Below are 18,504 nucleotides of genomic sequence, written 5' to 3'. Positions count from 1 at the left end.
ATTAAGGTGAACACATATAACTTCGCTTTAAATTTATGCAATACATTTAAGTTAGTATAAAAATATTACATTGAAGACTAAATAAAGAATGAAGAAAAATGTACTGAGTAATTTAAGTTATTTTAAATATTAAGTTAATAGAAATATTAGAGTTTAAAGATTGCTGCAAAAATAAAATGTCTTTATGTATGCAAACAATATTGCTAAGTGAAGAATAAGTAAAATTTATATTGAATAGAAGAAATTAAGAAATGTTGTAATAAATTATAGAATAAAGCACAGTTTAGATTAATGAATGTGAATGAAGAATTGCAATTGAGTAAATAAAGTAAAGGTAAAAGTAATGTACCAAGTATAGAGTTAAGAATCCATTTGTATAAGTTCTTAAAGGTGAAGTACAATCCGAAATAGGAGGAAGATCTATGAATAATGGTAACGGCGAGCTTTCGTTGATTCAATTCTTCAGTTAGATGGAAAAGTGGGTATAGATTCCGTTCAGCAATCTGCATTTTAAGCGTGCGATGATTCTCTGGGAAGCGTCTGCACGTGAATGGTGCGCGTTCGGTTGTAGCGAGCGCGCGCCTGCCCCATGCTCGGCTTACCCGATATTCTCCCACTACAGCCCTGTATTCCGGTTTCCAAGAACGAAGTATAGGCTTCAGCTCTTCGTGCCCGGAGCGCATTTCACGTAGCGTTCGAAAGCTCCAGTGAGTCCAGTCAGTCAAACGCGAAGCCTCGTGTAGTGAACATCGTGCTTACGCTTTTGAAATCACACCTCCCGAGAGAGAGTGTGCTTACGATGCATGTGCTTGATACGCGCGCACCAGTTGAGCTTTTACTAAAGTGGTGATATGTGAAATATATTGTTCGTTCCAAGAGCAGCAAAACCAACGATTTATATATATATAAAAATACAGTGCGCTTTTAATATTTAGTAATATTATTATTTCTGTTTGGAAGAGTTTTGTAAAAGTGTGTTTATACTTTATTTCAATTGGACTTACGGCAAATCGCCCAACGCAAAAATTATGTAAGTTTTATACCTTCGGTAAAGAAGTATTATGCAAATATCGACCAAGTTTCATCGTTCCAACAATGAAGAAAACACAGTAATAATGTGGACCAAGAGTTTCAATTTTTGTTACAACTTCAACTAATGGACCTTTATTGGAAAAAAAGCTTAATTCGACGGAATTGAACTTCCTTTTCAGTTTCTCAAATTGGACTCAATAAAGTTCTAATCTAAATTGAAGAAAAATATAAAGGACGTAAACATTCGTATCATTTATGAATTCAAAAAGTATTAAAACTTCTCAGAATGCATCAAAATCAAGAGCTTTATTGAAATATTCAGTTTATTGGACAATTCTTTTTATAAATTACTTTATAAAAGTACAAAATTTCTATTAGAAATTTACTTTATAAAATAAATTGAAAAGTTTGAAGTTAAAGTAAAATTTGCTCGAATCACAATTGAAAACATAAATTAAAAAAACTCTAATTCTAATGTTTTATTCTATTCTTGAAATGAGAAAAGCTCATATATTGAATTTAGAGTAGATTTACAATATATAAATTTGAACGTTTAAAAAACTTATTTCGTTTTAAAAAAAGGCTTTGAAAAATATTCGGGTCGATTGATTTCAGTTCGACAATAACACGGAAGATTTCGTAAAGCTTATGTAAGGTATATAGTGCACAAATATATAAAAAAGCGATTAAGCTTTGTTTGTGAAATCTGTATTTCCATTCTGCCTTGTGCAGCAAATTCGTTGGAGCGTATAAGATCTTTTTTTATTTCATTCTTCTTCTCGGGCAGAAGGAAAGTTTATTCAATAATACTTTCCTCATATTTCTCAAAGGCTGCTTTCCGTCCGGGAAGCACGGACTTAAGCTTTTTTTAAGCTCGTTTAAATGACAACAAAGACGCAATTATTGCGTTGACGAGACCCACGTCATCTACTTTTTACAAAGAAATTGTATATTTTTAGTGAACTTTTGTATATTTAGTTTTGGATCAATCAATGAATAGATTTACATTACGTATTCGGAAACAGTTTAAGATTAGGAATAGTAGATTAAAGAATTCGATTTAACAAAGCTCGAAACTTTTATTTGAAAGTAAAGTTCAAAGAGTTCTTTTCACTTGAACGTTTTTCTAAGCTAATTGCACGTATATACATTTTCCGATGCGAAAGCTTTTAAAGAGAAGTATTAAGTAAATGAATAGAAATAGAAGTTAAAAGCGGCGAAATTAATTTATCAACGTCCGAAAAGGATGAAGTTTTCGGTTGGTCCTTTTATCCGTCGGTAAAACTGATAAATATTAATCAGGTCCTTTTTTTTTTCTATGTGAGGAAAGGAAACTATTTAAAAATTGGGGTTTTTTGTTTTAGTGATTTTGGTAAAAGGTGCTTCTTCTCGTAATTTAAAACATTTATTCATGGAATAATCAGGAATTTCGACGTCCGTATATATTCGGCAAAAGTGAAGGAGAAAAGACGAAGGAAACTGAACAAAAGGGATTGATTCTCCGCGTTTTATACCTGCGAAAAGCGGGCGATGTAGAAGAAGAAAAAAAAATTAAGGGAAAGATTCGGTTTGATGAAGATTCGGGCTTCGACCACGGAAAATTTAGTACTTCATTAGTGTAATGAAGGGATATAAATTACGCGCCGTTATGTTTACGTTCGTTGCATTCCTGCGGATCATGTAAATTCACGTTGTTAAGACCTCGACCGTAAAACGGTGTATTTACACGCCTAGGCGTCGGACAATACTGAGTTTTTGTAGCGCAATTCGAGGTATTTTGAATTAGTTGCGGTGATTTGAAAAATATTTAAAAAATAAAATTTCCTTGAAGTTGCATTATTAAATGCGGAATGTTATATTATTTATGCCGGAAGAGAGTACGAGAGTTGGAAGCTTCTTACTGTTGGAGGAAAAAGTATGAACGAATGATATAAAGAGCTTTTTAGCCGTTTTTAGCGCACACAGAGAGAAAGAGACGTCGACACGGCATTTATTATGCAAGCATCTTGCCGGTCTGCGGTTCGTGTTTTATGTATTTCTCCGCTTTTCCAGAAGAGGATGAGTGGAGCAGTCTTAATGCGACATTTTCATGACGTGGCTGACAGTATTAGATTTCTTTATCCATTTTTTTTTTGGGTGTGTTATTGTTGTGGATTCTGTTATAAAGTTAAAGAACAGTTTTGCTGATGGTTGTGCTCCGCAATCGAGTTTCCTCCATCCATCCAATCCAAAATAGGAGCGATTTGATGGAGCGGATGTGCGGGCGGCGCATTTCCGGGGAAGCGCGCTGCACTTGACTCGGGGTAGTCATAAATATCATCTCCGGACTCCGGGGCTTCCCAATAAAATCCCATGCATATTCCTCAAAATCCTGTTTTCCATTCCCAGCGGAGGTTCAATTTCCGTGCACGCATTCCATTCCGCTACCTCGAAAACAATTAGTTACACCGTGAGTCTCGGAGTGGTCTAGGATGTATATATAGAGTTATAGAGAGACAGAGAGAGAGAAAGAGAGAAAACAGAAGCGGGATTAATTGAAATTATGAATGCTCCGCTACCGGTTTCTTCACTGAGACCTCTTCACCGACATTACTTATACGCCTTCGGAAGAGAAGCTGTTCCAAAAAAGAAAGACAAGTGGAAGAAGGTCGTAGAAATCACGGGCAAATATCGTAACGTAGCTGAGAAAAGGAGATTACCGATTGAAAATTTAACTATATAATCATCATTATTAAGCATTTCCATATGTTTTTTTTATAGACCTTTGGTCTACAAATAATTTATTTGTTGTACCAAAGAATGTTGTAGGAATCACGGTTGAAATTCGTAATGTGAAATAAAGAGAGAGAAAAAGAGAACAGCTCCAACCGAAATAAATAGAGAAATCCCCGTGTGTAATTCGGTCGAAACGTTAAGCCTCCCCCAGTGGGACGAGAGGATAAAACCCGAATTCTCACCCCTCGCAGCATTGTATGTGCGTGCGTGTATTTGTATGTGCAAGTCTTCGGTTTTTACCTGTCGAGAATACGAAATGCGGGCTACAATTGCTGATGTTGATGCGTCTGAATTGAACGTAGGATGGACGAGGGGAGGAGGGCAATTGGAAACAATGGCGGCCGGAAACGCGCCTAAGAACTGTCGAACGAATGTCAAAACACGTGTGGGGGCCCTCGAGAGATCCACGGATCGAATGGGAAGGAAGAAATCCGATATAAAAAGGAGGAAGAGAAGGAATTCGAAATTGGTTGTATTTCCTTTACCGCCGAGTTAAACCCCTGAACGTATCAAAACATATCGCGTTTCAATGAAAAATCTCGAATCATAAAAGGACGTTTCGTCCTTCTTTAATTCACGCTCCGAAATCCGACCGTTCCTTCGCCTCTCCCCCATACGCATAATGGGAATATTTTGATTCGTTCATCAAAATATTGATGGCTTCAAATCCACCAGGTCAGGTTTCAATCTATTTCAATTTCCATTCAATTCAAAGCAATTTATTAATATTAATTCAGTTACTATAAATAATTTGAATATCAATTCCAATAAGATATAAACAGTTTTCATTATCCTGAATTTATCTGCTTTAAAGATTACATTGGAATTAGTTTTCCTAGACTTCGGGTCTACCAGTGAGAGAAAAAAGCTAATGCATATAAAAGGAGATGAATTTATTAGAAGATCTGCGACCGTAGGTGAAACCTTATATCCCCCGATGGCTTAGGGATAAGAACAAATGTCAAAACACGAGATCCATCGTAAAAATTAGTTCTGCAGCGCGTTTTCTCGCCCTGGGCTGTCAGAAATAAAGGAGAGATGAAGAGAAAAAAAAACAACGAAACGAAGCGAATGATTTATGGGGGATACAAATTATTAAAGCAGATGCGAGTGTAAATATTTTGGATCCGCTTTCTGTGCTATCGGATTTCTCCTCTTCGCGCCAGTACAAGGACACCAAAAGCAACGGAGAAAAACATATTATATCGGTCTAACATTTCACGAACTGAAATCCCAAACGCCGTCGGCCCCAATATCCGTCCGCCCTGATATATATATTTTTCACTCTCTCTTTCTCTCTTCTTTCCATGCTCCAGCATCGTGTGACAAGCAAAGGAAACTTGATACAAAAGGAGTCTGGGGACATATTAAAAAAAAGAGAGTATTAATAAATTTAATCGAAATCCATTTAATTCCAAAACGTGGCTTTATTATAGAAGAATGCAATACAATTTCAACTTTTTTTTTTTGCCTTCATCTTATAGGACTGTTCTGTTTGGGGAAGTTTTCAATACTTAACACGCATGAAATGAGCTAAGCGTTCGTTTTATTTTCTTCCATTATTCCATTATTTCATTATATTACACACGGGCTTTGTGTCTCGTGATGTAGCGTCATACCCAAAGCTGTTTGTTATTATTATGCGCTTCACGGAAAGGACAATAAAAATTCCCGAATGCATCGCAAAGGGGGAACAATGGACGAAAAGAAATACGAGGCGCATCATAATACGATATTCGGGAGTCATTAATGAAGCCATTAACTTTAAAATCTAAAAAAAAAGAAATTTTATATATCAGAAGAAGAAAACGAAACTACATTTTTAATTGCGGTCGTTAAATGGTGGAACAGCTTTAATTAATTAATCCGAAGATTTCGATTCGACGAAATTTCGATTGCGCCAACGAAAATAAATAAATAATTAAGAGGTTCTCTCGGCCTCGCAGTCGTCGTCTATATATCCTATTATAACTTACATAATGCACTCGGTTTTCAGTCCTATTATGTGCTGGTAATTGTGGAACGAATCGATGCCGAGCGGAAAAATTCCCTCAATCGAAAGAAGATTAATATTTAATAAAGTTAAAAATTTCATTTTTTTTTCTTATCGAATTAATTATTTTAAGAGAAAAAAACTACAATTGCTTTGATTTCTTTGAAATTTTTGGTATTCATTAGTATGAAATTCCTTTGGAGAAATCTAAAAACCAGTTTTGGTTTGTTGATGTGAGGTTGAAATTACGTGAATATCGGGCATTTATTTTGGCGCGGTTTAATTTAAATTTGAAAAAAAACAAATATGGGACGCAGAATTATGTGCGTATTTAAATGAATATATTATTTATTCTCGCTGCCGACAATAACTATGTAAATCCGGAATTCGAATAAATGCATAATGGCTTCCATTAAAATTATTTATAAGCATTTTTTTTATTATTTATTGTTGTGGGATTAAAATTTCTTTCATTTGCATACCTATTAAGCGAGCTGCAATTGGGTTTACGATCTTGTAAGGATTTTTGGTATTTAATTTTGACTTTATGGTTTTAATAGATGTAAGTTGTAGCGTTTCTCAAGGAATGTAAGCTAAAATGTAATTAGTTGAATTTGGGATTCGCGAGAAATTCGTCAAAATAATAATAATGGTGATGATGAGGAGTAGTCGCAGTGGATACATGCACAAATGAATTCAATTTGCTTGAGATACGAGTAAATTTAATAAGATGGAATGATGAACTCTTGCGAACTTGCGCCTAAACTATATAAGCCCATCACCCGAACCCTTTTCTCCTACTAGTCCCGGTCGTTATCAACTCGAGTGAGTATTGTTTAGCCTTCCATCCATCCATCCTTCTACCGCCTCCTCCTTCCTCTTCATCCCCCCAATCCAGACTCTGAAGAGCAGAAATTCTCTTCTCGCTTGCAACTGTCATTTCCGTCGCCCCAGCCCCCTCGAGCAACGAAACAAAAGCAACGCGGAATCCAATAAATGAAGACACGCGATGTTTCCGTCCGTAATTAAATTAAATTCTAATTATTTTCTCTTTTCCAGATGATGCTCGAAGAGTGATCGCTCCGAGGTCTCTCATTCCCCCGTTCGTCGAGACACACGTAATTTGTGCGTTTTTTTCTCTTCTTTTTCTTCACTTCGTTTCTCCGCATCTCTCCATGAGGAAAGAAATGGAAACTGCACGCGATCTACTTATGCTCTTCGCAGTTGCGATGAGCTGGGCTTCGGCGGATGCGGCCCGATGGTCGCATTCGGCCACTCTGAATCCCAATTACGTCCTGCTGTGGTCGTTAGGACCGGGCCCTCAGGACATCACCTTCGAACTGCAGGTCAGGACCTTCGGATACGTCGGCTTCGGATTCTCGAGGGACGGCAGCATGGCCGGTGCTGACATGGTCGTCGGATGGGTGGACAAAGGCCAAGTCTACTTCCAAGTAAGTGCATCTACAAACAGAGATAAACATTTATCATTTTGTCCCTTCAATTATCAGCGCGGTATTTGCGTAGCCGACATCTTCAAATATTTGATGTTGTCAGTTTTGTCAGTCAGTGTTTTTCTGACGGACCCGAACGAAGTATACAACAACCTAAATAAATAAATCCCTAAAGATATCTGGAAAATAGTAATCTTGGTTAAAGAATAATAAACTCTATTTTTGTATCAACATTGTTACAGTATTGACTAAGAACAAAAATCTTAGAATATAATATTTATATCTTGAATCCAAACTAGTACTGGGTTTCCAAAAATTCCTTAATGAAAGTTGCTATATTATGTCTTATTTCACGTATGGATTCAACATTGTTACAGTAAATGTAACTATTAATAACTCTTTTTGGGACCCAGACCATTCTTATTATTTTTTTATTAATCATGGTTATTACCGCACGTTACGTTTAATTTTTTTAAATAATTGCGTAATGTTGCGTCCGTACTAAACGTAATATGAGACATAAATGAATTTGTAAAGCGTACTATAAAAAAACATCCCCTAAAAGACGTTACTAAATAATAATAATAAACTCTGTTTTTGTATCAACATTGTTACAGTATTGACTAAGAACAAAAATCTTAGAATATAATATTTATATTATGAATCCAAACTAGTACTGGGTTTCCAAAAATTCCTTAATGAAAGTTGCTATATTATGTCTTATTTCACGTATGGATTCAACATTGTTACAGTAAATGTAACTATTAATAACTCTTTTTGGAACCCAGACCATTCTTATTAATTTTTTTTATTAATCATGGTTATTACCGCACGTTACGTTTAATTTTTTTAAATAATTGCGTAATGTTGCGTCCGTACTAAACGTAGTATGAGACATAAATGAATTTGTAAAGCGTACTATAAAAAACATCCCCTAAAAGACGTTACTAAATAATAATAATAAACTCTGTTTTTGTATCAACATTGTTACAGTATTGACTAAGAACAAAAATCTTAGAATATAATATTTATATTATGAATCCAAACTAGTACTGGGTTTCCAAAAATTCCTTAATGAAAGTTGCTATATTATGTCTTATTTCACGTATGGATTCAACATTGTTACAGTAAATGTAACTATTTTTGGGACACAGACCATTCTTATTAGTTTTTTTTATTAATCATGGTTATTACCGCACGTTACGTTTAATTATTTTAAATAATTGCGTAATGTTGCGTCCGTACTAAACGTAATATGAGACATAAATGAATTTGTAAAGCGTACTATATAAAAAACATCCCCTAAAAGACGTTACTAAATAATAATTATAAAATCTGTTTTTGTATCAACATTGTTACAGTATTGACTAAGAACTAAAATCTTAGAATATAATATTTATATTATGAATCCAAACTAGTACAGGATTTCTAAAAATTCCTTAATGAAAGTTGTTATATTTGACACACGATTATGTCTTATTTCACGTATGGATTCAACATTGTTACAGTAAATGTTAACTACAACATCTATCATACAGTATAAGTCCGGTAACCGCATGTTCCAACCAATTTAAGGTAAAACAAACATAGGAGACATTGAGTAATTAGAGGATTAAAGCTCGGTGCAATAAAAAGAAGAGAGTAACAAATTTATGGAAATTAATGCTTTGAGAGAGATAGAGTGAGCTCGAGAGAGATACGAGTATGAAAGGGAAAAACAGTGTAACCAAGGGCCGTGAGGGGTGGCCCGAACCCGTTAATTAAATCACTGAACATTATTTTAAATGTATGCGGCGCGTAGTAAAGCAATTGTACGAAACGCGAATGCATTTTGTACACGTATAAATATTTATTTAACAACACTCTCTCCCTTTTTTTTTCTCTATCTATTTGTTTCGTTTTTGACCTTTTTTTCCTTATGTTGTCGTTGCGTCTCTTATTATACGCGGGACGCGCGAATAAATCGTGTTTCCACATTAGCGGCGTTCCGTGATTTAAACATGTTTGCGTTTGTTAATTATTATTCTGTATTTATGACTCTAAATTATCGCGCGAGCCGCTCTTTCTACGCTCGCAACCCTCTCTCCACCTCACTCATCCCTCCCGGCTGCACAATATGATTTACGATTGAAATTTCCATTTATTCCGCGTTTAGAGCGAAACAAAATGTGTATAATATTTCGGACCTGCAGTGGGACGGTACGGGGTTGTCTGGGTCATTTATAATGGTACACCACCCTCCCCGGACCGGACAGAAACAACAAAAGCGGGGAATCTCCTCGCTCGTTCGCAACGGTAATACAGGGAAAAAAATATATAATATGTGATACATGAAACGGCGATATAAAAATGCAAGGGAGGGATGAATGCAAGCGGAAAATGTTAAATAATCGTGTGTGGCTAAAAGGGGGATGCTAAACTTGTCAGGCTTCTACTATTAATAACTCTTTTTGGGACCCGGACCATTCTTATTATTTTTTTTTTATTAATCATGGTTATTACCGCACGTTACGTTTAATTATTTTAAAGAATTGCGTAATGTTGCATCCGTACTAAACGTAATATGAGACATAAATGAATTTGTAAAGCGTCCCCTAAAAGACGTTACTAAATATGATTAGTTACGTCTCACACATTAGGTGTAGTGTGGTTAAATTTTTAGTATTAATAACTTTTCTTAGAGTTAATGATCTTTCATTTAGATTCATGCCTAGTATGATCATAATATTATAATAATATACATTTATTCGGTCTCATCGTCATAGTTCTCGTTTCGTTATTGAGCTGCATTCTAATTAGTGCGGGAAATTCAGAAGTTATAACTGGCGGATTAATTCCGGCGTGTTTAAATAGATTAAGTTTAACGTCTTCGGGCTGCACGGCAATAGATAAACTTGAACGAGGAAAGACATTGTACGTTGGATTACATGTACATCACTTTGACGACCAACTCAACTCATGCGCGCTTTCTCAAACACACTCGCACACATCACTTACCAACCATCTCCACTAATTATAATCTAGCATTACATAAGATAGTCCTCAACTGTACCAACCGTCATCACTCATGGATGATGATGATGATGGTTGGAATAGTATTTGTTTTTGGATCATCGAATTTTGCGCTGGAAGGAAACGATGGTATATCTGGAGAGATTAATTTCTGGAGTGGATCGATTGCTTCGATTGCGTTTAGCCGAGGAAGATTAAATGTTTCAGGTAGATTCCGTGCCTCTTGTACACATTTCTCCGGCTAAAGCCCGAATAATGAGCGCACGATTTCGAGTCCTCATTAAAAAAGGATTTTGTAGGTGGATCGGGTCCCAGAACTTTCCATACTACACACGTTCAAACAACACACATACACACAGAGATAGAGAGAGACCCGTAGGTTAATTTACTCCTTTTGTTGCATCATAATTATTCCAATGCGGAATGTTTACTCGTTCGAGGAATCTCCGAAGGCAATTACGGGTCTATCGTGGGTTTTAGCTGTGCTCTTGTTGTGGTCGTTTACTTATTTTTATTTTATTTATTTTTTGGTGTGGAAGGTCTTTCGGTGGTTTCTGGGTGTTTCGGAATTTGTAAAACACGAGGGTTGGTTCGGAATTCGGCGTTTAGGGTATGCAGGAGTGAGACAGAGTGTAGACCTGGATCAGGATAACTTGGTTTAGTGTCCCCGGCCCGACACAAAGTAGCTGCGCGACAAGATTCCGATCTAAATGCCTCGCATTAGCATACGACGGCTATAAAGTACGCTGACGGCAGTAATAAAGAGTTGACCGTGTTATTATTATTGCTAGGACCGCCCTTCTAACGGTTCCAAAAGAGAAACAATTTCCATACGATACTGTTGTTTGTTGTTGATGATGATGATGACGATGAGTGCAACAGTAGCTGAAACTCTATTTTTTTTCTTATTCTTCCGTCTTTCATCTTACCTTTTTCCCGGGAACGAGCGAACAAAGAAGGCTGTTTCTCACTCTGCTCCGTCTCTCGCAATGGAAATATTAGCATACAGTTTTAGATGACATTAAGATGAAATACTATTATGGAACTTGTTATGTTAATGCCGGAGCGCGTCTTCCGTTCCACTCGCACTCGCCCGATGGTCTGGTGAGAGCCTCGACCGGTCCTTGGGAGGAGGCTCGGTGTTTATAGTAATTTATGTGATATGCCCAGAGATAATCTCGTCAACGAGTTCTTCTCTCTTCTCCTCTCTCCGTTCCACCTCTTCCTCGATCGCAGCTCACCATCCGTCCTTCTTCTCGGTCACTACACACACACACACATATACAGACGCACACTCACATCTTCCCACATTCCGCACGACCACCGGACTTTACACTCACATAAAAGGGGGCAAAATCATCATCATCGATCGCTTCGGACCGGAGAAGAATAGAGGAGGCGACAAGCCAAAAGGAAGCAGACTCGACCGATGGCAAGAAACAACAATCCCAGTAGCTGCCGGAGCGCGGAGTTACTTATTATTATGATCCCTCGCAGATTCCATCTTTTTGCCAACAAGTCTCTCACCACCGCAGACCAGCTCTTTCCTACGTTTCCCAAGATCTTATCCGCTCTTTATTTACCTTTCCTAAGTGATTTCTTTATTGCCGTTTAACCATTTTTAATTCATCATAAGAACGCTGCCCTTGCGCACTGCGACTATTCATTCCTCCGCTTCGTCTATAAGGAAATACCGGTATATCAGAAACGAACGTAGCTATTTCAAGCACTTCCTAACAGCAGCAGCAACAGCAACAAAAAACACACTCACAACTGGTCACTTACTTTTGAATTTCTCACATTCCCAAAGACATCATTAACTCAACAAATACGTATATCACCTAAACTTACAAAAACTCTTCTTCCAATGAAATCTAAATCATTTTCTATAAGAAATTATATATTTAATTAACTAACTGAAACAAACTTTCTACAAACAATCTACAGTCATATTTTTATGTAAATTGATATGATAAATTTTAATTTTGTGCGTTGAATCATCGCTTTGGAATGAATCGGACGAGTTGTTCCGTTTTTTTTTTCTTTTGTGGAGGAAGGAGGTGGCTTGGAACTGAATTAATTCCACTGAAAGGACGTCTCTCATTAATTCCGGGCCAAACCTCCTTCGGAATCGGAATTGGCTGAATGGCGGCGGAGGTGGGATAAAAACAAAAACATAGCGGGGAAAAGCTGACATAAACAGCTGAAAGCTTTCGGGGGAGAGTTTTATGGCGCGTAACCAATGATACTCCCGTTGTTAATTACCTTTTTATTGCCACGCACCGCGAAGGAAGGCCCATTTAGTGGTGTTAAGGTTTGTAAGAGAAAGAGAGAGAGTAGAACTGGAACGAGTTTAATTGAGGAGGCCCGATTCAATTGCTTCATAATTTATGAGGGCTGCGAGCTGCGAATCAGATTGTGGATTTTCGCATAAATAATGCAAATGGAGTTCTGATTTCGATCTTCTTAAAGGATCGAACGCGCAGCGTGGTGGAGAAGGATGAGGTTGAGAGGATGAGGACTACTTATGGTCGCATTCAAATGAGCGAAAGGAAGGAGCGCTGCTTTATTATTTTGCGGAGCAGGACTATTAATTGAGTGATTAAGGGAAGGAAGGCCGTGTCAATTGTGGGCATGTGTAAGGAGAGGTTTTGGAGCGAAGCAAAGCGAAGGCCGTAAATCTAGGTGCGCCCAAAGGACCGCACACGCGGCTCTCCCCCTGCCGATGCGAAAGATTACGTAACGTAGTCGTCGTCTCAGCGTAATTGGACCAAAATGCAGCAACAATTGTTCTCCCTATATGGTCTAATTAATTAAATTTGATTAATGGATGGAGAAAAAGGAGAACCACTCAACCCTTGTTTCTTCATTCCGTAGAGTCTCACAAGGAAGGAGTAAACGAAAAAAAATTAAAAAAAAAAATAAAGACCAAGGAAAACTATACGAGAAGCATTCCGAAACGGCATTTCTCTTTAATCTCTTTCATTTCGACGAAAACTCGGTAGCCGCTATCACTTCATTATCTACAGACATGTGTTTTTGAAGCCTGTAATAAATCTCGGCTTCTGCGTTCCCTCTCACACATACACACACACTCGCGTACACATCGAACCCAGATGGAGGAAAGCAAGACGAGAAACAAAGAACAACAATGGAACACGACTTCTCCCCTCTTGTTCCATTTTTATTTTTAACCCTGACGCGCGGAGTCGGCATCCCTCTCCCATTTCTAATCTTCTTAAAAGAGATTTTTCCTTCTTCTCCTGAAAAGAAAAAGTAAACGGTAGTCCGGAAGTACGCGAGCAATCATCTTTGAAATTGATACTTCAGTACATCACCGATCGTAGTTAATTGCCGTTCGCATCCAATTCTTTTAGAGCGTTCTGCAAAACCCGAATTAATTATTTATAATGATTCACTTATCTCTCGACTTCTTTGCTGCTTCCACTGACGAAAAGCAATTCGATCCGATGAAAGGACTTAATGAGTGCACCTCACAATGGATTTAATTCGATTATTGGAGAATGTTTAGAAGTGATTGTTGAAATTGCAAGTTCATCGAAACGGATTGGGAACAGGTTTTTTTTTCTTGTTCTCTTTTTTTCATCTTCTTTCATCATCATCATCATCACCATCAGCGCCTTCCGTTGGCCAGATGTCGGAGAGAGGCACACTTAAAACTAATTTACTTTTCGACGCGGCGAAATCAACCGATTTACATGTTAAATTATACGAGAACTAATGCGAAACTGTTTTTTTTTTATTGTTGCAGGATAGACACGTGAAAGGAAACGCACCGGACAAGGAGCCGGAAGTGGACACCAGCCAGGATTATCAGCTGCTCCTGGGATACGAAAACAGCACGCACACCGTACTCAGGTTCAGCCGTAAGCTGGATACTTGCGACCACCATGACATACCAATAACGGTGAGTTTCTCTTCTACCGATATCATCATCTGCTCCTCTAATGGCTTCGCTAATTAATCATTGCGAGAAAGAAGGAGGACGATGTGCGAGAAAAACGCTGACACTTTAATGGGTCTTCGAGGGGGAAGGGTGATATTTGGGGGAAAAAAGCCCATATGGTCAGGACCCCAATTACTTATGTCTTCGGTTTAGAGGATTAAGCATGATTACCTTCACCGAACGAAAGTTTGCGAGTATAATCAAAAAAAAATCGCTTCTAATTAAAAGAAATATTTGTGTTTACGTTCCACCTCAAAAACTGCTTACTCGTTATTTACATTTAATTTATTTATTTCGCGCCGTGTTTATTCAAGATTTTCTGCTGAAATCGACTTTTAAAAAATATATATATAGATTAATGCCAGGAAGGGGACGAAAGCGTCTCATCAACAGAATTACTGCTGCATCGAGAAACTGCCGCGTCTCCACACATCAACGCTTCCAATGCGATTAATCATCATCCACGTCCATTGAAATTCGATATTCATTCTTGTTTATAAATTTGATCATTCGATACAATTAACTCACTTCTAAGTAGCTTAAATTTAATTTGATCAAACTTAATTAAAACGAAAATGATAAAGGCTTGATTCTGACCTGTTTTATTTATGATCGGAATTTTAAAACTAAAGGAAATACCTGATTTTGTATGGTTTTTTTCTCTCTCAGTGAGTTTAAGTAACAGGTGGATTCATGTTAGCTCATTAATTATTTAAGCGTATTCGGTTAAGAATGTTTTTTTTTTAAGTTAATTGATTATTTCGTGTTCGAGCGGCGCTGACCAGATAAGAACATTAAGAACGCTAATTACCCCCCTAATTCCGGCCCATGTAATTTAGTACAAAAGACTTTTACAGGATAAAAAAAATAGAATGAAGAGAGATAAAATGGTGTTTATCCTGAAATCTAATCTAGCTTAAGTTAATTAAAGAACGCGTTTGCTTTGCATCTTAAACCTCTTTTTCCAAATTCGTTATTTCGTATATTTAAACTCTAATTAAGGTTAAATGAGCAATATCTGAAGAAATGTGTTGTTTTTGTTTTGTTACAGAATGATACCATGAGAGTGGTATGGTTGTACCATAGGAGCGAACCGGTTGGTGGTGCCGTGGGTCCTGGATCGTTGCCGTTGCACGATGCCGAATCTCGCGGTACTCAGTCGTTGTACCTGGTACAAAGGGCCGACCAGGATGCGCCAGGACCAGATGAGACAGCCCGAGAATGGGAATTGCGTAATCCTGCGGTGGAGCCACCAGCCCCTGGCGACACGCTCTACTGGTGCCGTGTGTTCCGTCTGCCGAGTCTGTCCCGCAAACATCATTTAATTAGAGTAAGTGTGGATTAGCTTGTGACTGTAATCTGGGAATTGGAATTGCTGTAGTTACGACTTCATTCGTCAATGCCCATTGTTTTATTGTGTAATTAGTAAAGTTATTTGTTTTGTTTGTTGATTGTAGTTAATTTTTGTTTTTTCTTTTGCGTGTGTTTAGTATGAACCGTTGCAACCGTCAGCGGCTATGGATGGATTACAGCACGTAGTTTTGTACGAGTGTCAGGATAGTGCGGAGGTTGTCGGCCTGTCGAAGAGTATCGGTAGGCAATGCCATAAGCCTGGAACGGCCCTTTTGGGTTGCAACACGGTGGTGGCCAGTTGGGCTCGGGGTTCGGAGGGATTCAGCTTCCCACCGGAGGCGGGATATCCTTTGGAGCCGACCGGGTCTCGTTACTATCTGTTGGAAACGCATTACGCCGCCCCCAGCGACGGAAGCTTAGGGGCTTTGGAGGGCACAGGGCTCCGACTGTATTACACACCTGAGCTGCGTAGACACGACGCGGGTGTCATTTCCGTTGGGATAGATCCGAATTGGAGGCACATCATACCGCCCGGTCAGCAGAGGGTCGTCTCCTCCGGACACTGCGTCGCAGACTGCACGAGACAGGCATTCCCTCACAAAGGGATCGATATGTTCGCCGTCGTGATGAAAACGCACAGGATAGGAAGGCAGGTGGCCCTGAGGCACGTGAGGAACGGCGTCGAGCAGGCACCGATCGCCGCCGACGATAATCTGGACGCGGATTACCAGGAGTATCGAAAGCTGGGGGCGCCCATCAAGATCCTGCCGGGGGATCATTTAATAGCGGAGTGCGCTTACAACAGCTCCGGCCGCACAGCCATCACTCTGGGGGGCCCATCCAGCCGAGAGGAGACCTGCCTCGTAATGGGTCTCTACTATCCCAAGCAGAAGTCCCTCACTTCCTGCCACAGCTTACCCAGCTTACCCACCGTTCTACACTCTCTAGGCATCCAGGAACTCAGCCCGTAAGTACAAAAACATATTTTCATAATTCTTCCATTCACTTCATTAATCAGATAATTAGTAATTTGATCATATCATAATCTGTACAATACTGCCTTCAACTCAATATATCATAAAAATAATGTATTTCTTTTGATTTACAGAGGATCTAATCCAGTTAAAATAGCAGCTCCTCCAGAGTTGGCAGGCATGACATTCGAAGCTCGCCTAGTCTCGTACGACTGGGAGAACCAATTCCACAGCTTCCAAGAAACAACTACGAAGGGTTCCTTCAAAGCCATCTGCAGGACGTCGCATTACACCTTACTACCGGTACGTAAAACTCTTCCGAAAACTTTCCCTCCAGAGACACCGTTTCCTAACTTAGTTTTTTGTTTTGTTTTATCGTTGTTTAGGGGACAGACATCGAGGAATTCCATTACCCGAACATCTCGAAGCCGTACGTGCGGAACAGCATCGATCAGTGCAATTACCGGCGCTACAGCACCGAGGGATGGCCGGGCGGCACTCCGGTCCTGGATTTGGACAGCAATCACATCGAAGGCGCGGCGAGGAGTAAAGTGTCCAGGAGTAGCAGCCCAACAGCAGAAGAATCCCTCGGTCTGAGCCGCAACAATTCCACCAATCATCCAGCAGCCACGTCGCTGTCAGTGCTCCTTTCGGTGTTGCTGCTGTTCCAAGTGTTACTCAATCGTTAAGCCGAGTGAACTGTGATCTCTTTTCTAATACACGTATAATCGAGTCAGTATATATATACACCCAAATATATATATACACACACAAAAAATATATATATATTAAAGAAATGCGAGGCCTGCTGTGAAGATAATCATTCGAATGATTTAAAAATTGATATAAAAAATGAAGAAATATTAATTAAGTGTGCGGTGTGTTCCAAAGTGATAAAGTGACTGTGACACGGCAACGGGAGCAAAATAAAAGTGATCATGTTGACGATGATGATGATGATGCAGAGTACGAAATTAAAGGAATCTTCTAAGTGTAATCTCTAGTGAAAAGCAAAATAATAAGAAAGAAACAATTAACAAAAGTCCGCTTCGGTTCTTCGCAAATGTACATAGAACGTGAAGATAGAGAGTGGCATCGATCCCTATTTACCTAACGCAACCTCCCCTGAGAGAATTGGAACAAAGAAACAAGCCGAATCGGACTGGTTTTCCGCCATTTCGCGCCGCGCCGTCTGGAGCTGTGATGCAAAAGTAGATTTAAGCACTGTTAGATCATTTCCGTTTACCGAAAGAAGAAAAAACAAACGAAAGAAGAATAAAAAACAAAGGAAAAAAAAATGAGTCAGAAGTCAAGCAAAACCAGAATAAAAGAGAGAATCAATGCATGGATTAAAACAAGTTACCTTTCTCAAAAAAAAAAATATAAATAAACAAACCCGATCCTTGTTTTAGTTGCTATCGTTGTTAGCTAATGTAAATCTCACACATTTCTAAGCAAAACGAAGAAAATGTCATATTTAATTTAAACCCCCCTCCTTCCCCCATATACTTTCTTCTGTTTAATTTTCGAACGGTGAGTAGAAAATCGATTAAAAAAAACACATGTAAATTTGTAAATTTGTTTATTAATTTTTTATATATATATATTATATAATATTTATAGTCTCGACTGGTGCTATATATTTTACGTTTTGACTATTTTGTAAATGTATGTAATATTATTCCTAATCGTTCCTCTGTTTCTCCACTATTATTATTATTACTATCATTATTATTTGTTTTATTTTTTTTTGTGTAATTTTAATTATTTATTTATGATATTGTTAGTAAACAAACAAGAAAATTGATGAACAAACAATGAAAAAAAAAAAACATGAAAAAGTCTTAACTTAAGAACCTTGTACAGTGTAGATATCTTGTGTAATATATTTTATAAAAAAAAAATGAAGAAGATGAAGAGTTGAGCGAGTCGAAGCAGAAAGTGAGA

The 18,504-nt window shown here is 38.2% G+C and overlaps 1 protein-coding gene across 1 annotated transcript; it reads left to right on the top strand.

Annotated features, from left to right (window-relative positions):
• The first annotated feature begins 598 nt into the window (after nucleotides 1-598).
• On the top strand, nucleotides 599-18,106 carry LOC108562529 (MOXD1 homolog 2). The gene is made up of 7 exons (XM_017920899.1): nucleotides 599-1,030; nucleotides 6,860-7,251; nucleotides 14,036-14,191; nucleotides 15,282-15,560; nucleotides 15,721-16,550; nucleotides 16,692-16,860; nucleotides 16,944-18,106. Exons 2-7 carry the CDS (start codon nucleotides 6,976-6,978, stop codon nucleotides 17,244-17,246), a joined length of 2,013 nt encoding a protein of 670 aa, XP_017776388.1. The 5' UTR covers nucleotides 599-1,030; nucleotides 6,860-6,975; the 3' UTR covers nucleotides 17,247-18,106.
• Nucleotides 18,107-18,504: the final 398 nt, after the last annotated feature.

This window comes from Nicrophorus vespilloides, unplaced genomic scaffold, assembly GCF_001412225.1.
Source record: "Nicrophorus vespilloides isolate i.1.1-1 unplaced genomic scaffold, Nicve_v1.0, whole genome shotgun sequence".
NCBI classification, from domain to species: Eukaryota; Metazoa; Arthropoda; class Insecta; order Coleoptera; family Silphidae; genus Nicrophorus; species Nicrophorus vespilloides.
The sequence above is the reverse complement of the archived record's forward strand: the minus strand, read 5'-3'. Positions and strand labels throughout refer to the sequence as shown.

Excerpts from the sequence above, each read along its gene's own strand:
- LOC108562529 (XM_017920899.1), top strand. The coding sequence starts at position 6,976 with ATGAGGAAAGAAATGGAAACTGCACGCGATCTACTTATGCTCTTCGCA. Across the intron at positions 14,192-15,281 it reads ACCATGACATACCAATAACG|AATGATACCATGAGAGTGGT; the intron begins GTGAGTTTCTCT and ends GTTTTGTTACAG. Across the intron at positions 16,551-16,691 it reads GGCATCCAGGAACTCAGCCC|AGGATCTAATCCAGTTAAAA; the intron begins GTAAGTACAAAA and ends TTTGATTTACAG.